Source organism: Mustelus asterias, chromosome 25 (genome assembly GCF_964213995.1).
Source record: "Mustelus asterias chromosome 25, sMusAst1.hap1.1, whole genome shotgun sequence".
Taxonomy (NCBI): Eukaryota; Metazoa; Chordata; class Chondrichthyes; order Carcharhiniformes; family Triakidae; genus Mustelus; species Mustelus asterias.
This window is the reverse complement of record NC_135825.1, coordinates 21,952,639-21,973,980: the sequence shown is the minus strand read 5'-3', so window position 1 is coordinate 21,973,980 and position 21,342 is coordinate 21,952,639. Positions and strand designations below refer to the sequence as shown.

Sequence of the window (21,342 nt, the reverse complement as noted above, 5' to 3'; positions counted from 1 at the left end):
GGGAATGTCAATTCAGGCATCAATTATATTTAGATGTCTGAGCTTTGTAATGCTGTCAGCAAAGCCAATTGGAGGGAGGGCTTTGCATAACTTCCAACCCAAAATTTCACAACAGAAATGGTCTATATTTAACAATGATTAAACAGTTACATTTGAAAGTGGAAGCCACAAAATTGCCTGGAGTTGACAAGAGAAGCAGTCATTTGGGCTTCTGCGAAGAGTCTACAGATCTAGTGCAGTGGATGGAGGTAGTGGATCTTACCTACTAGGTTTATTACTTTGATGCTGTTCCACTTAACAGTGCGAGTCATCACGTCTATACGGTAGGTAGTAGGAAAATACAAGGCTATAAAGATAGCCAAAAAGAGAGTGGTGGTGCGAGGAAGATTGAAGAAAGGAAATAAGTTGCCAGTGCAGCCCCACAGGTTGCTTTTTTAAAAAAAAATTTTGAACTGCTGAAAAAGAACAGAATATTTTTCAAGCAATTATGTACGTTCATAACACAAAAAACAAGTTCCATGCCAATGATATGAATGAATCGGTGATAATCCAAAGCTACCTGCATGGCTGAGGTCAACAGCTAGAAAATAATGAATGGAATTCAACATTGACAAGTGCAAAGAAACAAGAAAGCAGGTTATATATTAAAATGGTAATATACTTGAGGAAACAGAGCAGGAAGCAGGGCAACATGAGATGTTATGAAACATCAAAGTCAGTGATCATAGCCTATGAGGAAAGCAAAAATTGTAGCAATATATGGCAGAGGGTGTGAAACAAAGCCTAAATGATAAAACTGTAGGTAGGCTTGGTTCGGTCACACCTGGAAAACTGTATTTATTTTTTGTTTAAGTTGTATAGGATAGCAGCAGAATTACTGACAGGTTTTTTGAGAAAAGTGTTGAGGTTAATACAGAAACTTAAAGTCCAGTTGTGAAGAAACTGCTCATTCAATAACTTCACTTCCTAGAGGTGGAAAAAAATGAGGGGGACTTGAAAGTTGTCTTTAGGATTGAGAATTGAATCCAGTGAAGTTCTATCCAGGAAAGAATCTGAGGAGTAAGGGACACATGTGAAATAGGGTTGTCAACTCTGATTTGATGTATTCAGTCCCCATTTGTTTGGACCCGCAGCTAGTTGCGGGTAATGCTTCTGTTGTTGCCATTTACACCCGTCCAGACCCACTATTTGTTTCTTGTCTCATCTGTATTGTACCATTATCTTTTTTGTCATTTTCTTACCTCTGTACTTGGTTAAAGACTGTTGGAGTCGTGGTTTTACAGCACAGATAGAGGCTCTTGAGCCCATCAAGTTTGTGCTAGCCAATCAAACACCTATCTATTCTAATTCCATTTTCCAGCATTCGAACTGTAGCCGTGTCATATTTCTAACTTTACTGAGTACTGATGAAATGCCATTGAATGGAAACATTTTCTCCATGGATGCTGGCTTAAAAGATTATTTCCAGAGTTTGTTGTTTTTATTTCAAATTTCTGGTACCCCTAGCATTTTACACCAAACAATTTCCATTGATTGAACAAAATTATGGGTCTAAGCAATTGGAACTAACATTTTTGTAGGATTTTATGACTTTTACAATACACAGTACATTATAAAGAAAAAAACGAAAGCAGGCCCAAAGCTAATTCAATATTCTGCCTCCACATCCCATCGCTGAAGACTGACTTACAGTGGTGAGGCTTAGTCCTCAGAAAGAAGCACCAAAGCTGCTTGACTACTGTAATAAAACACATTATAAAACTGTGCATGTCACAGACCGAAATAAACTCTCCCTGCCTCTCTCAGTTTGGTTTGCTCTCCCTCCCTATCCCACTCAGAACTCAGGTAACTATATTTGGCCCCAATGCAGTCAATCACACACGCAGCAATGACTTTCATAAACAAGGTCGTGGTCCAGCAAGGTTCAGTCAATGTGATGATAAAGGGCACAGACCTGAAACACTGGTTGTAACTTTCCATCCTTGTTCATGGCTGGGATTTTCCGGTACCGCCTAGAGTTAACAGAGTTTTGGCTGGAAAGCTGCCAGACTCGCTGAGTACATTTAGCATTGTCTGATTTTATTTCCTTCAATGTGCTTCAGTTGCAAGCCATGACATCCTACAAGACACTGTGCATGTGCACACCATGCATACAGTTACTCCTGAGTTGCCAAGAAACACTGGGCAGACCTAATCACCAATTCTGGTAGACTGCAGAGGGCAAAGGTTAGGCATAAATGCCCAGTGAGATTTTAGAAAAGACCATGGTTACAAGAGTAATATAAGCTATTAGTTCTAGAATCACTGTAGGTACTTGGAAAGAGGGATCAATAGTATTCTGCTGCCTAAAATATTAATGTCACGAGTAATTAAAAAGTAAAGACATAACTCTTCACCAAAATCATGTTAGCCTCATTCAACAATTGGTAAAGCAAATACTTACCCAGTGTTACAGTAAAAAGTAACTTTACTTCCAAAAGTAGCAGTTGGTGCCTCATAATATCCATCCACTATCTTTCCTGGATTACCACAGGTCTTTGCTACATTGAAAAAGGGAAATAGAAAAAGTATTTTAAAACACCAAGATTTCCATAGCATTTTGCGGAATTTATTGTCAACATTGTATTGGCCAAGATCAGGCTTCCCTGGAAATTACGGCTAAATTAGCAATTAAAATTTAGGCAAGGCAAATTTGTTCCCCCATACGGAGGTAAGACTCAGTCTTCAATGTCCTTATTTACATAGAGTCATAGTCATAGAGGTTTACAGCATGGAAACAGGCCTTTTGGCCCAAATTGTCCATGCCGCCCTTTTTTAAAAAAAAATCCCCTAAGCTAATCCCAATTGCCCACATTTGGCCCATATCCCTCTATACCCATCGTACCCATGTAACTATATAAATGCTTTTTAAAAGACAAAATTGTACCCGCCTCTACTACTACCTCCGGCAGCTTGTTCCAGACACTCAGCACCCTTTGTGTGAAAGAATTGCCCCTCTGAACACTTTTGTATCTCTCCCCTCTCACCTTAAACCTATGCACTCTAGTTTTAGACTCACCTACCTTTGGGAAAAGATATTGACTATCTAGTTGATCTGCGCTCCTCATTATTTTATAGACCTCTATAAGATCACCCCTCAGCCTCCTATGCTCCAGAGAAAAATGTCCCAGTCTATCCAGCCTCTCCTTATAACTCAAACCATCAAGTCCCGGTAGCATCCTAGTAAATCTTTTCTGCACTCTTTCTAGTTTAATAATATCCTTTCTATAATAGGGTGACCAGAACTGCACACAGTATTCCAAGTGTGGCCTTACCGATGTCTTGTACAACTTCAACAAGACATTCCAACTCCTGTATTCAATGTTCTGACAAATAAAACCAAGCATGCCGAATGCCTTCTTCACCACTCTGTCCACCTGTGACTCCACTTTCAAGGAGCTATGAATCTGTACTCCTAAGTCTCTTTGTGCTGTAACTCTCCCCAACGCCCTACCATTAACTGAGTAAGTCCTGCCCTGGTTCAATCTACCAAAATGCCTCACCTTGCATTTGTCTAAATTAAACTCCATCTGCCATTTGTCAGCCCACTGGCCCAATTGATCAAGATCCCTTTGCAATTGGAGATAACTTTCTTCACCGTCCACTATGCCACCAATCTTAGTGTCATCTGCAAACTTACTAACCATGCCTCCTATATTCTCATCCAAATTATTAATATAAATGTCAAATAACAGTGGACCCAACACTGATCCCTGAGGCACACCGTTGGTCACAGGCTCCAGTTTGAAAAACAACTCTCTACAACCACCCTCTGGCTTCTGTCAAGATGCCAATTTTGTATCCATTTAGATACCTCACCTTGGATTCCGTGAGATTTAACCTTATGCAACAACCTACCATGCGGTGCCTTGTCAAAGGCCTTGCTAAAGTCCATGTAGACAACATCAATTGCACTGCCCTCATCTACCTTCTTGGTTACCCCTTCAAAAAACTCAGTCAAATTTGTGAGACATGATTTTCCACTCACAAAGCCATGCTGACTGTCCCTAATCAGTACTTGCATCTCTCAATGCCTGTAGATCCTGTCTTTCAAAATACCTTCCAACAATTTACCCACCACAGATGCGAGGCTCACTGGCCTGTAGTTCCCAGGCTTTTCCCTGCAGCCCTTTTTAAACAAAGGCACAACATTTGCCACTCTCCAATCTTCAGGTACCTCACCCGTGACTATCGATGATTCAAATATCTCGGCTAGGGAACCCGCAATTTCCTCCCTAGCCTCCCACAACATCCTGCGATACACTTCATCAGGTCCTGGGGATTTATCTACCTTGATGCACTTTAAGACTTCCAGCACCTCCTTCTCTATGTACACTCCTCAAGACATCACTATTTATTTCCCCAAGTTCCCTAACATCCATGCTTTTCTCAACAGTAAATACTGATGAGAAATATTTACTTAGGATCTCACCCATCTCTTGTGGATCCGCACATAGATGACCTTGTTGAACCTTAAGAGGCCCTACTCCCTCTACTCTTTTGCCCTTTATGTATTTGTAGAAGCTCTTTGGATTCTCCTTTGCCGTATCTGCCAAAACAATCTCGTGTCCTCTTTTGGCCCTCCTGACTTCTCTCTTAACTCTACTCCTACACCCCCTATACTCTTCAAGGGATTCACTTGATCCCAGCTGCCTATGCATGTCATGTGCCTCTTTCTTCTTCTTGACCAGGGCCTCAATATCCCGAGTCATCCAGGGTTCCCTACTTCTGCCAGCCTTGCCCTTCACTCTAAGAGGAATGTGTTTACCCTGAACCCTGGTTAACACACTTTTGAAAGCGTGCCACTTACCAGACATCCCTTTGCCTTCCCACAGACTCCCCCAATTAACTTTTGAAAGTTCCTGCCTGATACCATCAAAATTGGCCTTGCCCCAATTTAGAATTTTAACTTTCGGGCCAGACCTATCATTCTCCATAGCTATCTTAAAACCAATAGAATTATGGTCACTGGTCCCAAGGTGATCCCTCACTAACACTTCTGTCACCTGCCCTTCCTTATTTCCCAAGAGGAGGTCAAGTTTTGCCCCTCTCTAGTCGGGCCATCCACATATTGAATGAGAAATTCCTCCTGAATATACTCAACAAATTTCTCTCCATCCAACCCTCTAATCCATGCAAAAGCAATTGTTATCAGCAATCCCAAAACACAACAGCAAATATTCACTTTTGTTGGTCTTTTCAATTGAAATATTTCTGACAGGCAGATAAAGATATTAACACAGAAGATAAGCAAACATTCCACCAGATTTGATATATCACTAGGCACAGGTAACTAAAACAGACTGGGATGGTAATTAAGCACTCCAATAAACAATGGAGTTGATCACTCCCCGTGACAAACCTATTTAAAAACTTTCTTTCGGTTGCAGTGGAAGGGGTGCTGGGCAGGGGTTGTGGCAGAAGAGCTTAAACTAATGCTTAAGAATTTAAATGAACAATCTAAGCTATACCACTGAATTTGGGTACGAATGGAGAAACTAGTACATAGAGAGACGGTTTTCATTTAAAAAGCAAAAGGGAAACAAACACAGATTAATTTTAAATATAGGAATATAGGGACAGGAGTGGGCCATTCAGCCCCTTGAGCCTGTTCTACCATTCAATGAGATCATGGCTGATCTGTGGCCTAACTCCATGTACCTGTCTTTGGCCCCACATGCCTTAATATCTTTGCTTATCATAAAAATTAATATATCTTAGATTTAAAACTAGCAACTGTTCTAGCATCAAATGCTGTTTGTGGAAGAGAGTTCCAAACCTCTATCGCTCTTTGTGTGTAGAAATGCTTCCTAATATCTCTCCTGAAGGTATGGCCATAATTTTTAGGCAATTGTTCTGGAATCTCCAATCAGTAAAACAAATTTAGCTTTATCTACCCTGTCTCTTTCTGTTAATCTCGAAGACTTCAATCAGATCACCCCTTTACCTTCTAAATTTGAGAAAAAACAGGCCTAATTTATATAATCTTTCCTCATAACTTAACCCTTGAAGTTCAGGTATTATTCTTGTAAACCAACATTGTACTCCCTCCAATATCTGCTTCCTAAGGTGAGTTGCCCAGATCTACTCTCAGTACTTCAAGTGGCGTCTAACTAGGGTTTTGTATAGCTGCAGCACAACTTCTGTGTCCTTATATTTCAGTCCTCTAGATATAAAGGCCAGCATTCCACTAGCCTTCCAGATTATTTTCTGCACTTGTTCATGGCATTTTAAAGATCTATGCTCCTGAACCCCCAAATCTCTTTTAACCACCACTGTATTTAACGTCATAACATCTGGAGAGTACCCGGATCTATCTTTTTTCAGTCCAAATTGGATAACCTCACACTTGTTTACACGGAAATCCATTTGCCACAGTTTTGCCCATTCACCTAGTCTATCAATATCCCTTTGTAATTTTATGCGATCATCTACACTGTCTACAATGTCATCTAATTTTGTCTCATCAGCAAATTTGGCTAAGTGACTTTCTATGCCATTATCCAAGTCATTAATAAATGATGTGAATAATTGAGGCCCTAACACAGGTCCTTGTGGACACCACGAGTCACATCCCACCAATTTGAGTACCTACTTATTATCCCTACTTTCTGTCGCCTGCCACTAAACCAATTTCCCAGCCATGTCAGTAATTTGCCCTTAACTCCATGAGCTTCTACCTTAGTTACCAGTCTCTTATGTGGTACTTTATCAGATGTCTTCTGGAAATCCATATAAACAACATCCATAGACATTCCCCTGTTCACTACCTTAGTCACCTCTTCAAAACATTCAGTGAGGTTTGTTAGGTAGGAATGCCTGTCATGAATCCATGCTGCCTCTCCCTGATTAACTGAAAATTTGCAAGGTGTTCAGTTACCCTATCCTTGATTGTAGACTCCAATAATTTCCCCCAACAGATGTTAAGCTAATTGGTCTGTAATTCCCTGGTTTTCCTCTTTCACCCTTCTTAAAAGCAGAGTGACATGAGTAATTTTCCAATCCAGAGGGACAACTCCTGAATCTAAAGAACTCAAAGATTATAGTTAGCGCATTTACAATGTACTCCCCTTCTTCCTTTAATACCCTCCTGGGGATTTGTCACATTTTAGTTCCATTAATTTCCTTATCAATGTTTTACTTGAGTTAATTTTATTTAGACCCTGTCCCTGATCCATTATTAATTTCCTTGGGACTTCCTGCAAGCTATAATTAAATCCAGTTCATTACTAAATCCAATATTACTTGTCCCCTTGTTGCATCCAGGACATATTGCTGTAGGAGAGAGTGCCAGACACACTCCAGAAATTCACTACCTTTCTGACAGGTACTTGCCTGCCTCTCCCAATCTATGTTAAAGTTAAAATTCCCATGCATCCATAAGATCTCGATCGGTGGTTTTGTTTCTAATCAGTAAAACTACTCCACTCCCTCTGCCATTTTCCCTATCCTGTAAACCTTACAACCCGGTATATTGAGTTTCCAGTCTTGACCTTCATGCAGCTATCTCTCCGTAATGGCTACTATATCATAATCTCCAATTTGAATTTATACCTGCAGCTCATTTAATTTATTCCTTACACTCCATGCATTTGTATTAATAACTCTTATTTGGGTCATACATTCTAACATGTCCCCTGTCCCTTAGCACTGATGCTTTATTCACCTATTTACTATTTCTCTCTTCTGGTTTAATCAAGATAGTTCTAATAATTTTGCCTTAACTGCCATATCTGAAGTAGGATTCCTGACCGTTTCTTTACTCTCCGTTCTGTTACTGGTTTTTGAAACTGTATTCATCCCCCCGGAGGCCTCCTCCGTCCCCACCCCACCAAGATATCTTGTGTAGTAAATCACGTAAAGAACTGTTTATTATGCAAATTACTTTATTTTGAGAAACAATGATTTTTGAAGTCAGAGAGAAATATAGCCAAATCCTGAATACCTGTATCACTAAGTCAGAGGTCTTACATGGACAATCTTTCAGTCTAGTACCCTAGATGCCTTGGGTAGATACTGCAGTTATTCTATGTTAAAGTCAATCAATGATTTTTAAAACACTTTCCCTTCTATCCCATTGTTGTGCTTTAATGTTATCATTACTTTTATTTATATCGAGTATAGGTTTAAGATTTCGAACATGCATAGTGACAAATTTTCTTAATACTGCACTAATACTAGTGATCCAGTCAGGGACACATGAAAAAAAATGTCAGATTGAAGCTTACAGGATAAAGGGAAGAGTAACAGGCTGCAGGAGAAGGAACCTGATTTAACGAGGAATCATTAGGGCTAGGGTTTAGCTCCTCCCTCTGCGACTGGATCTGTCAGGAAGGATAGGTAATGACATCTCCGCCACGATTATCCCCAACACCGGTGCTCCTCAGTCCCTTACTATACTCTTAATAAACCTATGACTGTGTGGCCAAATTTCACTCCAATTCCATTTTCAAGTTTGCTGATGACACCACTGCAGTGGGTTGGATCTGAAACAATGACTAGACGGAGTACAGGAAAGAGATAGAGAATCTGGTGAAATGGTGCGATGGCAATAATCTCTCCCTCAATGTCAGTAAAACAAAGGAGCTAATCGTCGACTTCAGGAAACGTAGTGGAGGACATACATCAATGGTGAAGTGGAAATGGTCAAGAGCTTCAGGTTTCTATATGTTCAGATCACCAACAATCTGTCCTGGTCCCTCCATGCCGATGCTATAGTTAAGAAAGCCCAACACGCCTCTACTTTCTCAGGAGGCTAAGGAAATTTGGCATGTCTGCTACGACTCTCACCAATTTTTACAGATGCACCATAGAAAGCATCCTTTCTGGATGTATCATAGCTTGGTATGGCTCCTGCTCTGACCAAAACCGCAAGAAACTATATAAGATTATGAACATAGCCCAGTCAATCATACAAACCAATCTCCCATCCATTGACTCCATCTACACTTCCCGCTGTCTCAGAAAAGCAGCCAGCATAATCAAGGACCCCACGCACCCCAAACATACTTTCTTTCACCTTCTTGCGTTACGAAAAAAATATAAAAGTCTGAGAACACATACCAACTGACTCAAGAACAGATTCTTCCCTGCTGCCATCAGACTTATAAATGGACCTATTATATGTTAAGCTGATCTTTCTCTTCTCCCCACCTGTAACTGCGACACTATATTCTGCAACTCTGCATCCTCTCCTTTCCTTCTTTCCTATGTACTCTTTGAAAGACATGTTTTTGTCTGTATAGTTTGCCTGCATAGCACGCAAAAAACAAAACTTTACACTGTATCCCAATACATGTGACAATAATAAATCAAATGATTAAGCATTAGTGTGTTGACTAAATCTACAAAATAACAATAATAAAGATTTGCTGAATACGGAAGAAAATAGTATAATTTATAATTTTTCCTACATTTGGCAGATTAAAACCAGATAATTTTATCAGTACGCAATATCAAACAATTTCTGCAGCTGGACAGTGTGAGAATGACAACACATTTTTAACATTGAGCAGGTAAAATGGCTTGCTTTGTGGGTTGACTTTTCACTGGAGAAACTATACTTCAAGGAATTTTAAGGCAATTTTGATGCTTAAGTACTTAACAGTTTTGGGTCACCTAACACAGACAAGATATGCAAACCAGAGGTAAAGAACAAATGAATGTGTATGTACTTTGCACTTTATAATTAAGTATGAGAGAGTTACTTACAATTCATGAAACTATGTTGGTCCAGTAGGAATCACTTTCCATGTAAAAGAACAGGCAAAGAGAAAAACAATAGATTGGAGTAAAACTATTCATCACTTACGTTCACAAATGGTCTGTAATGGTGTCCATGTTGAATCCTCCCTACAGGTAACAGATCTTGAATCATTTAATATTCCTCCGTTGAATATGTAACCCAAATAACACTTGTACGTAATCTTGGTACCCACATCAAACGAGGTCTCGGACGTAAATTTCTTAGTTGGGGAGCCATTTTCCAACTGTGGAGGTTTGCCACAGTTACCTTTAAAATAAAAGAAAACACTTAAGCTCAGTGTTTCCGCAGTATATATCTTACAGATAGCTCAGAGGCCAATATTTAACTCCAAGATCTCTTCCTCTAAATAGATATCTCTCTTTCCATCCAAGCATTAGGCCTTTTAACATTACTTCGATTTGCTGATAACCGAGTACTCTTTTTTGGTCTTTCCCTTCCTGTATGGATCAGCTGGCGGGAGTATTCACAGACATCTTCAACCTCTTTTTCCAACATTCTGAGGTCCCTATCTGCTTCAAGAAGGCAACTATCATCCCGATATCTAAGAAAAACCAAGCAACGTGCCTTAATGACTATCGGCCGGTGGCTCTGACATCCATCATTATGAAGTGCTTTGAAAGGTTAGTCATGGCCCGAATCAATTCCAGCCTCCCGGATTACCTGGATCCACTACAGTTTGCCTATCGCCGCAACAAGTCCACAGCAGACGCCATTTCCCTGGCCCTGCACTCAACACTGGAACACCTAGATAACAAGGACACCTATGTCAGACTCCTGTTTATTGACTACAGCTCAGCCTTCAAAATTATTATTCCCACAAAACTCATCTCCAAACTCTGTGGCCTGGGCCTCGGCACCTCCCTCTGCAACTGGATCCTAAACTTTCTAACTCACAGAACACAATCAGAAAGGATAGGCAACAACACCTCCTCCACGATCATCCTCAACACCAGTGCCCCACAAGACTGTGTTCTCAGCCCCCTACTATACTCCTTATACACCTATGATTGTGTGGCCAAATTCCCCTCCAATTTGATTTTCAAGTTTGCTGACGACACCATCATAGTGGGTTGGATCTCAAACAATAACGAGTCAGAGTACAGGAATGAGATAGAGAATCTGGTGAACTGGTGTGGCAACAATAATCTCTCCCTCAATGTCAACAAAACGAAGGAGATTGTCATCAACTTCAGGAAGTGTAAAGGAGAACATCAACGGGGACGAAGTGGGAAGGGTCGAGCACTTCAAGTTTTTAGGTGTCCAGATCACCAACAACCTGTCCTGGTCCTCCCATGCCGATACTGTAGTTAGGAAAGCCCACCAACGCCTCTACTTTCTCAGAAGACTAAGGACATTTGGCATGTCAGCTATGACTCTCACCAATTTTTACAGATGCACCATAGAAAGCATTCTTTCTCGTTGTATCACAGCTTGGTATGGCTCCTGCTCTGCCCAAGACCACAAGGAACTACAAAAGGTTGTGAATGTAGCCCAATCCATTACGCAAACCAGACTTCCATCCATTAACTCGGTCGACACTTCCCGCTGCCTTGGCAAAGCAGCCAGCATAATTAAGGACCCCACGCACCCTGGACATTCTCTCTTCTACCTTCTTCCTTCGGGAAAAAGATACAAAAGTCTGAGGACACGTACCAACCGACTCAAGAACAGCTTCTTCCATGCTGCTGTCAGACTTTTGAATCGACTTACCTTGCATTAAGTTGATCTTTCTCTACACCCCAACTATGACTATAACACTACATTCTGCATTCTCTCATTTCCTTCTCTATGAACGGTATGCTTTGTCTGTATAGCACGCAACAAAAAATACTTTTCACTGTATGTTAATATATGTGACAATAATAAATCAAAATTAGCAAATTTTCTCCAAAGATAGACAGGACTTCGTCTTCACAAGCACTGTGCAGTGTTCACTCCTGCCAACACTGCCATGGACAGATGCACCTGCGGCAGGCAAGTTGGCGAGGTTGGGGTCAAGTACGTTTCTCCCTCTTGTTGGTTTCCTCACCACCTGCACCCAGTCCAGCAGTCTAGTCCAGCTCAGTCCATGGTGGTACTACCAAAACATTCTTGGTTATCTACCCCTTGCCACTCTCACTGCTTCCTCCAAGTAGTGTTCAACATGCCCATGTTTGACTTGGTGCCACGAGACTTCACAAGGTCCAGAGTCGATGTTGAGGACTCCAAAGGCAACTTCCTCCCGACTGTATACCACTGTGCTGCCCGCCACCTCTGCTGGGTCTGTCCTGCCAGTGGGGTGGATATCAGGCTGTTGCTTGACTAGTCTGTGAGACAGCTCTCCCAATTTTGGCACAAGGACTTGTAAGGAGGACTTTGCAGGATCATTTCCATTTCCTATGTCAATGCTGGGTGGTCCATCCAGTTTCATTCCTTTTTGTTTGTTTTCGTTGTATTGGTGGATACAAATGCTAAGCCATTTAAGAGTCAACCACATTGCTGTGGGTCTGAAGTCACCTGTCGTTAAGGGCTGCAGGTTTCCTTTCCCAAAGAACATTCGAGGGTTTTTAACGACATCTAGTCACAGATGTTTTATTGAACTTAAATTCCACCATTTGCCATGGTGGGGTGCAAACCTGGATCCTGGGTCTCTGGATTACTAGTCCGGTGAAAATACCACTGTGCCACTGCCTCTCCACTGCCTCCCCACTGCTAGTTACAGCAAAAGTATTAAGACATAAAATCTTGTCCTTCCGTTATCTCAATTTATGCCTGGGAAATTAATCTTTTTTTAAATCTGTATGGGGATTGAAGCACAATTATTAAACAAATTTTATTTAACTGTTTTGGAATTTTAACAGATTTTCAAGTTAAATTGGATTACAAAAATACTGTATTCTTATCAAATAATATATTAGAGATACAGGGTCAGATTCTACTGGCCTGGACCCCAATGGTGGGACTTGTCTTTGCTGGACTCTGATGCCCTCTGAGAGTAGCCAGTGCTTTCACAGATCCTGCAGGTGGCTCTGAAAAGAGCCATTGAATTATCAGGTTTACATTTTGCTCATTCTGTGCTGGACTAGTAATGCCTGCAGTAAGAGGGGAGGGTTTACCTTCTTTGGGATCTGGACTGGAATCCTTGCTCTCACTTCATCTCCTAATATATCCCTTCTCCTTCAAGGAGTAACAAAGGGTATGATTTCCTGAGCTCCGCAGCAATCCCCTCACCTCCATCGAAACTCACCTCTCTGTCCCAACTCTAGATTCTCAAGCGATGCAACTGACAATGGTTGTGGTCAAAACAGCTTTGCAAAAGGACTCAAGCACCATTAGCCCTGTAGCATTATATACCTACACCAATTTTACTCCCCAGCAGAACACACTCTTCTGATAAGTACAGTTACCACCATAATTCTTAATGATTGGAACCAAATGAGCCACTTTTACAAGAAATTGCCAACCTTTTACTGGTGCATTACCAATGGGGGATGACACTCTAACAAAACACACAGGAAGCTGATTATTTTATTCAAGTAATTCAACAGGCCACTGTCCCATTGATACCTCAGATCAAGCTCTGTAATAGTAGATCTTGCACCAATCACAAGCACAACATCAATTCTTTAGCTGTGCCAAGGAGAACACCATTGCTCCAAAGGAATACCTTTGTCCCAATGGCCCACAGCATGGGATTAACAACCTTCGGTTGCCTTTCTGGATCCTCAAGATTGCTCTGGAGCCTTCTTCAATTGCCAGACTTGGATAGTATCAATAATGGCTCAGCTTGCAGAACTGCACATGTGCAGCTTGCTCCCAGTCTACGCATGCACAAAAGCTTTGAGATCCACTGAGAGTTGAAGTTCCTGAACTCTGCACTCAGCTACACCAAAGTAAGTTTGGTTTTCATAATAGAAATTTATGCCAGAGTTTTCTGATCGACACAGGTAATCTGGACTGAGTTTCAGTGCTCGCAAACTAAGCTTGAAGATGGAGCAGCAAAAGGAAATAGAAAACCTCAAAGCCTTAGGCAGGCAATAAAATGGAATTTAGATTTGAGTAAATGGATACCAATGCTGCAACTTAAATTTATAAAATGCCTTTACGAAATGAAACATTGCAAGGTGCTTCAGACAAACATTATAAAACACAGTATTACACTGAGCCACTTAAGATGATAGTAGGTCAAAAGCTTGGTGAAAGAGATAGATTTTAATGAGTGCTTTAAAGAGGACAGTGAGGCAAAGTAGTGTAGAGAGGGAATTCCAGAATCTACAGTCTAGACAACTAAAGGCATGGTCACTAATGGTGCAGTGACTGAAACTGGGAATGCACAGGAGCCCAGAATTAGATATCTTGGAGGGTTGTGGTGCTGGAGGACATTGCAGAGATAGGTAGAGATGACGCCATTGAGTGACTTGAAAACCTAGGTGGGAATTTTAACATCAAGATGTTGCTTGATTGGGAGCCAAGGTAGGTCAACGAGCACAGAGCTGATCGGGAAGTAGAACTTGCTGCGAGTTAAGACACAGGCAGCAGAGTTTTGGATGTCCATAAGTGTAAGAAGCATTGCATGTGAGAGACCAGCCAGGATCGTGTTGGAATATTCGCGTCTTGAGGTAATGAAGGAGGGTTTCATCAGATTCCAAGTAAAAAGGTTTCATTATATATGTATACAGTTTTTTGGTATAAGTGCTAGCATACCTGTAAAGTAGGAAACCCCAAAAAAATCAATATGTATACAGAGGGTAATAGATTCATAGAATCCCTAAAGTACAGAAGGAGGCCATTCAGCACATCAAATCTGTAGCGACCACAAACCCACCGAGGCTATATTCCCGTAACCTCACACATTTCCCCGGCTAATCCCCCTGACACTAGGGTCAATTTAGCATGGCCAATCAATCTAACCCGCACATCTTTGGACTATGGGAGGAAACCGGAGCACCCAGACGAAACCCACGCAGACACGGGGAGAATGTGCAAACTCCACACAGACAGTGACCCAAGGTCGGAATTGAACCCGGATCCCTGGCGCTGTGAGGCAGCAGTGCTAACCACTGTGCCACCATAATGAAACAATATGACAGCATTATATAATAAAGGAATTATGAGAATGAAAAAGGAGCCCCTGAAGACCAAAACACAGCCCCCTGAAGGAAGATAGCCCACTGGAAAATGTCAAAAAGAGCCCTCATAATATTTTGACATCTGCAGTGTCCATTCATGCTCAGTTCAAAGCAAAAATCAGGAAGTTGCTTTTAGAGATCACCTACTCCTCCAGCTTCGCTATACCAGTACCTCACTTAAAGGCCTTGGCATTCACATACACAATGGGCATACACAATTGCCCACTAGCTATATGCCAAAACACTCCAGAGAAAATTAAAGCTTGTTCATTCAAGTATTAGTGAATATTTAATGGTCTGTTATGTCTTAATTATTGCCAAGCAATCCCTCTGCATGGAGTGTGGATCTGATTTCTTCAAATTTTAATTATTATTGAAGAATTGGTTTTCATCTTTATCTCCTGCAGCACCTCCCCCTCCCCCCCATATATTTCATCCAGTCCCTTTATTTCACTTTATCCACCTTCTGTGCACAATTTTTCACTGAACTAAATATTGCAACTTCCAAGTTTATATTCTGTACATTTCAAAAAGATTTTTTCAATCTGATTGGTGAAGGAGGCATACTCATGCCAGCCCTGTTCACACAGATCCCAGGTCCTCTGTAAAGAATGCTGAACAACTGCAAGTCACAGTAAAATAAGAAGCATAAACAGTGCATGGGGAAGTGTAATGGATAGTGAGCATTGTTAATTTGTTGCTGACCACAAAGTCCAGGCTCTTACAACCGAGGGGAGGGTGGGAAGGTGGGGGAGACGGTTATTTGTGAGCACAGGAGGCAGCGGGAGAAGTAGCGCAGTGTTATCGTGCCGCGGGAGGGAACCTGCTCCATTTTTCTTCAAATTCCCGGGCCCGGCGGAGGGGAAAGTTTTCCCGAAGATGAGAGATCGAGAGAATTGGGGAATGTCAGAGAGACTGATCCTCGCTCTAATGGCCATCTGGGTGGCCCGGGTCACGGGTAAGCGGCGCCCCCGCCTTTCATTGCTGCTGTTTCTCAGCCCTTTGCTTTCACACCGCTCGCCGGGGAGAACAACCCAGAGCCACGTTAGGCCCCGGAGGCCGGGAGGGAGGAGGAGGAGGGGGGTGGGGAGCAGAGGCAGGCAGAGAGGAAGAGGAGGTTGTGTGGATGGTTATTCCCAAGGCACAGGATCTTGGCGTTCAATTCAAAGTTTATTTATTAGTGTCACGAGGAGGCTTAGACTAATTAAGTTACTGTAAAAATCCCAGTTGGGGTACACTGAGGGTAGGTTTAACATGGCCAATGCACCCAACCAATACGTCTTTCGGATTGTGGGAGGAAACCCAGGCAGACACGGGGCGAACGTGCAAACTCCACACAGACAGTGACCCAAGCCGGGCATTGAACATCTTCATGCATCCCTGGCGCATGGAGATAGCAGTGCTAACTACCGTGTTACTCTGGTGTGGTGAGGGAAGGGAACTTGTGAGCTGGGTGGAGTACATTACACATTGTGCGAACAACAAGCAAGTGGTTAGTGTGGGGATTTGAGAGTGGGATGGTGAAATGCTGTCCATTAGAGAGCTGAATGCCTAGCAAGGATGTCAACTTTAAAATTCATTGTGTTGCTTGAGTGAGAGCCAGTGTAGGTTAGTGAGCAGGGGTGATGGGTAAATGGGATGCAGTTCAAATTGGAGTGTGGGCAGCAGAGTTTTGAATGACCCCAAATTTGCAGGGGGTGAAATATGGGAGGCCAGCCAAATGTATATTGGAATAAGAATGATTAGAAATAACACAGGTGTGAATGGTGGTTTAAGTAACTAATGAGAGGAGTGCATCATGGTTTTGTTATGAAAGTAGAAATAAGTGGAGAAGTGTGTATAATGTGGTTGGAAGCTGATCTCAAGATCAGTTATGACAACAATGTTGCAAACAGACTGGTTCAGCTCGCCATGAGCAGCATCGGAGTATGACATTTTGAATGAGTACTGGAGACAAAGGTTTCTGGTTCCTCCACACTAGAAATTTCTGCTCACGTATTGGGCAATGAAGGGGTTCCACAGAGGTGGAGGCAGGGTAAAAAATGCACGTTGCAAGTGTACATATGGAAACTGATGCCATGTTTTAGATGTTGCTGACTAATGACAGCTAAGGATCAATCCTTGAGGGAACCAGAGGCAACAGTACAAAGTTGATGTGAGAAAGCATTGCAAATATTCTCTGGGTGTGACTGAATAAGAATAAAACCAGGCAAATGTAACAATGGGGGTAGTGAAGACATGGGAAGAAAACAATGTGAATGTGGGATGAAGAGTATATATGGAGAGGGAGATTTGGGAAGGAAAGAAGGCAATACAATTGATAAGAATCATGGAGCTTATGAAATCATTCAATGCAGGGGCAGTGAGAAGATATTTGAGAAATTGAGTGATATTTGGGTGTACTGTACAGAACAAATATTTCAAATGATGTGAAAAGGGTGAAGTAAGATGAGTTTTCTAAAGGAGATCCATGATGGGGCTGATGTACATTAAGTGCTCAAATTGTACTGTGTCCCTGGTCGATGTGCGCCATTGCTATGCACTCTACATATTGTAGGGTTTGGTGTTCAAGGCAGTGGAGGAACAAAAATGGAGAAAACCTCTGAGCTCTTTATTGGTGAATTATTTAGCTAAGAACGGCTGTGAATCATAGTTGGTTTCAGAAGACTTGTACTCCAGAACCATGCCCCTAACCCTGCTGTTCCAGCAATAACCTCGCCACTCCTCAGCTAGGGCTACCTGGCTCCAGACTTCATTAAAGCTTTGTTCCAAAGACAAAAGAACTAAATTGCAGAATTGGTGTGTGACTGATGTCAATTTTGTCAAAGGTAATGATCAAGGAAAATTGCTACCAAGATTGGTAGCATAGTGGATAGAGAAGAAGATTATCTAGGATTGCACCGGGATCTTGATCAATTAGGCCAGTGGGCTGACGAATGGCAGATGGAGTTTAATTTAGATAAATGCGAGGTGCATTTTGGTAAATCGAACCAGGGCAGGACTTACTCAGTTAATGGTAGAGTATTGGGGAGAGTTATAGAACAAAGATCGGGGGGGTACAAGTTCATAGCTCCTTGAAAGTGGAGTCACAGGTGGACAGTGGTGAAGAAGGCATTTGGCATGCTTGGTTTCATTGGTCAGAACATTGAATACAGGAGTTGGGACATCTTGTTGAAGTTGTACAAGACATTGGTAAGGCCACACTTGGAATACTGTGTACAGTTCTGGTCACCCTATTATAGAAAGGATATTATTAAACTAGAAAGAGTACAGAAAAGATTTACAAGGATGCTCCCGGGACTTGATGGTTTGAGTTATAAGGAGAGGCTGGATAGACTGGGACTTTATTTTCTGGAGCATAGGAGACTTAGGGGTGATTTTATAGAGTTCTATAATATAATGAGGGGCATTGATCAGCTAGATAGTCAATATCTTCTTCAAAAGGAAAGGGAGTCTAAAACTATAGGGCATAGGTTTAAGGGGAGAGATACAAAAGGGTCCAGAGGGGCAACTGTTTCTCACACACACAGTTGGTGAGTGTCTGCAACAAGCTGCCAGAGGTGGCAAGTGCATTTTTGTCTTTAAAAAAAGTGCTTAGACAGCTATAGAGGGATATGGGCCAAACACGGGCAATTGGGACTAGCTTAGTGGTTTAAAAAAAAGGGACGGCATGGACAAGTTGGGCCGTAGGGCCTATTTCTATGCTCTAAATCTCTGACTCTGACTGCAAAAGTAGAGAAAATGTTATTTTACAGATACAGCACATAATCAAGAAGGCTAATGTGATGCTATTTTTAATTACAAGAGGAATTGAACACAAGAGTAAGGATGTTATGCTTCAGTTATACAGGGCATTGGTAAGACTATATCTTGAATATAATGTGCAGTTTTGATCTCCTTATTAAAAGAAGGATGTAAATGTGTTGGAGGCAGTGTATTAGATTCGTACCTGGTATAAGTGAGTTGTCTTCTGAGAATACATTGTGTGGAGATGCCGGCGTTGGACTGGGGTAAACACAGTAAGAAGTTTAACAACACCAGGTTAAAGTCCAACAGGTTTATTTGGTAGCAAAAGCCACACAAGCTTTCGAGGCTCTGAGCCCCTTCTTCAGGTGAAGAAGGGGCTCAGAGCCTCGAAAGCTTGTGTGGCTTTTGCTACCAAATAAACCTGTTGGACTTTAACCTGGTGTTGTTAAACTTCTTACTGAGAATACATTGGGCAGGCTGAGCTTGTTTCCATTGGGGCTTAGAAGAGGGGGGGTGACGTGACTGAAGTATACAAGATCCTGAATGGTCTTAACAAGGTGGATGTTGAAAGGATGCTTCCTCTTGAGAGTCCAGAACTAGAGAGTACTGTTTTAAAATTAGGGTTACCTTTATAGGACAGATGAGATTTTTTTTCTCTCAAGAGGATTGTGCGATGATGGAACACTTTGCCTCAGAAGGCTGTGGAAGTGGGGGTCACAGAATACTTTTAAAGACAGAAATAGATTGATTACTTTGCCTAACAAGAATCAAAGTTTATTGGGGGTAGATGGGAATGTGGAACTTGAAACAAACAAATCAGCAAAGATCTTATAGAATGATAAAAGTAGATTCGAGGGATCAGATCGTCTACTTCTGCTTTTATTTTATATGTAAACTTCAATTCATCCAAAATTGTACTGCCCCTATCCTGGCATGCTTAGCTATCACGTTTTTATTAAACTAGATTGGCTGTTGGTCCCTTAAAACCTAAAATATGGGCTAATCCTCATTTATATTCCTTTACGCCTAAACTCTTCAATTCTTCCGAATTGTGTGTTTTATACATTCCCTACCAAGGCGGGCAGAAACAAAAGTTTGTGTAGTATCTTTCACACACTCGGGTAGTCCCAAAGCACTTTACAGCCCGTGAAGCGTTTTTGAAGCGTACGGTAAAAACAGCCAACTCGTTCGTGCACAGTAAACTCCCAGAAAGAACAAACTGTTCTGTTAATTACAGGATAAAATATATCGGGGATCAAGACATCAGAGATCTTATTAAAAATTGGATCTTTTTGCATCCACCCGGGAGTGCAAATAGGCATCTTGGGCTGAATTTACCGTTCGATAAAGGGGATCTTGGACAGAACAGCACTGAAATCGGAGTGGGACTTGAAACCAAAGCCAAGTGATTCGGAGGTGAGAGAATTTGCTGCCCAGTGTGCCACACGAAATGTAATATCAGAAGCCGGATGCTTTTTGTATTTTTTTTTAACTCGTAGACCATTTGGGGAAAAAAAGTGCACAGGATAAAAACAATCAAGTTAACCAAAACTGAAAATAGCGAAACTATTTTATAAATTCATTTTAGAATGGAATCATAGATTTATGGGATAAATCATAGATTTGTTGGATGTGGGCATCACTGACTAGAGCAACATAAACTGGTGTCCCAAACTGCCTCCCCTTCAATGGTGGAGTTGACTTTTGTTTTGCCTGATGTAGGAACATTGCTCACCCGTGACCCGGGCCACCCAGATGGCCAATAGAGCGAGGATCAGTCTCTCCGACATTCCCCAATTCTCTCGATCTCTCATCTTCCAGGAAACTTTCCCCTCGGCCGGACCCGGGAATTTGAAGAAAAATCTAGAATGTTCCCTCCCGAAAGCCGTTAGACCCCAGTCCGATTTATATTTCGCTTCTCCCGGGTCCCGATTACTTTGCCAATATTTCAGCGCCAGGCGATGCTGCTCCTGATTTTAACTCCGACTCCACTTTCCGTTAATTGACCACATCCCACCCCGACCGCCAAACACTGCGCACGCGCGCCCCGTCACACCTGCCGCTCTGCGCATGCGCGCCCCATCACAGTAGCCGCGGCATACGCGCGTCTGGTCGCCCTTGCCACCCTGCGCGTGCGCGCCCCGTCACACTTGTCACTCTGCCCGCAGCAGTGCTGTGCGCATGCGCACCCAGGCATACTTGATGCCCTTCTTTGCACATGTGGGGGTCCTGGCACACCTGCAACCTCCCCCACCCCCCCCCCCCCCCCTCCCCTATTGCTGACTTAAGACTGAGGCACTTTCAATGTGCCACTTACTGAATTTGAAAATAAAAGTTTATTTGTGTTGAGTGAAGGTGTCAAAAAACAAATATTTTTGTAACAAGGTGAAACCTTAACTAAAACTGTAAATGGCGAAACTATTTTATAAATTAATTTTTATGGGATGTAGGCATCACTGACTAGACCAGCATAAATTAGGTAGTTGGCAATGCTTGCCTTACAGAAGCAGTGACCCAGATTCGATTCCAGACTGGGTGACTGCGTGGAGTTTGCACGTTCTGCCTGAGTCTGCATGGGTTTTCTCCGGTTTCCTCTCACAGTCCAAAGGTATGCAGGTTAGGTAGATTGGCTATGCTTAATTGTTCCTTAGTGCCCCAAGATGTATAGGTTAGGGAGATTAG

At 42.1% G+C, this 21,342-nt stretch overlaps 1 protein-coding gene across 3 annotated transcripts in view; it reads right to left on the bottom strand.

Moving 5' to 3' along the window:
* The window catches only part of LOC144511859 (C4b-binding protein-like), a 54,480-nt gene extending 33,793 nt beyond the window's left edge, over window positions 1-20,687 (bottom strand). For 2 of the 3 annotated variants that reach the window (XM_078242254.1, XM_078242253.1), the window contains exons 1-3: window positions 20,396-20,687; window positions 9,851-10,051; window positions 2,444-2,540 (exon numbers count right to left, since the gene is read on the bottom strand). In XM_078242254.1, coding sequence (XP_078098380.1) covers window positions 2,444-2,540; window positions 9,851-10,051; window positions 20,396-20,474 — 377 coding nt within the window. In that variant the 5' untranslated portion in view covers window positions 20,475-20,687. The remainder of the gene's footprint in view (window positions 1-2,443; window positions 2,541-9,850; window positions 10,052-20,395) is intronic. The other variant, XM_078242252.1, reaches the window with a different exon arrangement.
* Between the last annotated feature and the right edge of the window lie 655 nt (window positions 20,688-21,342).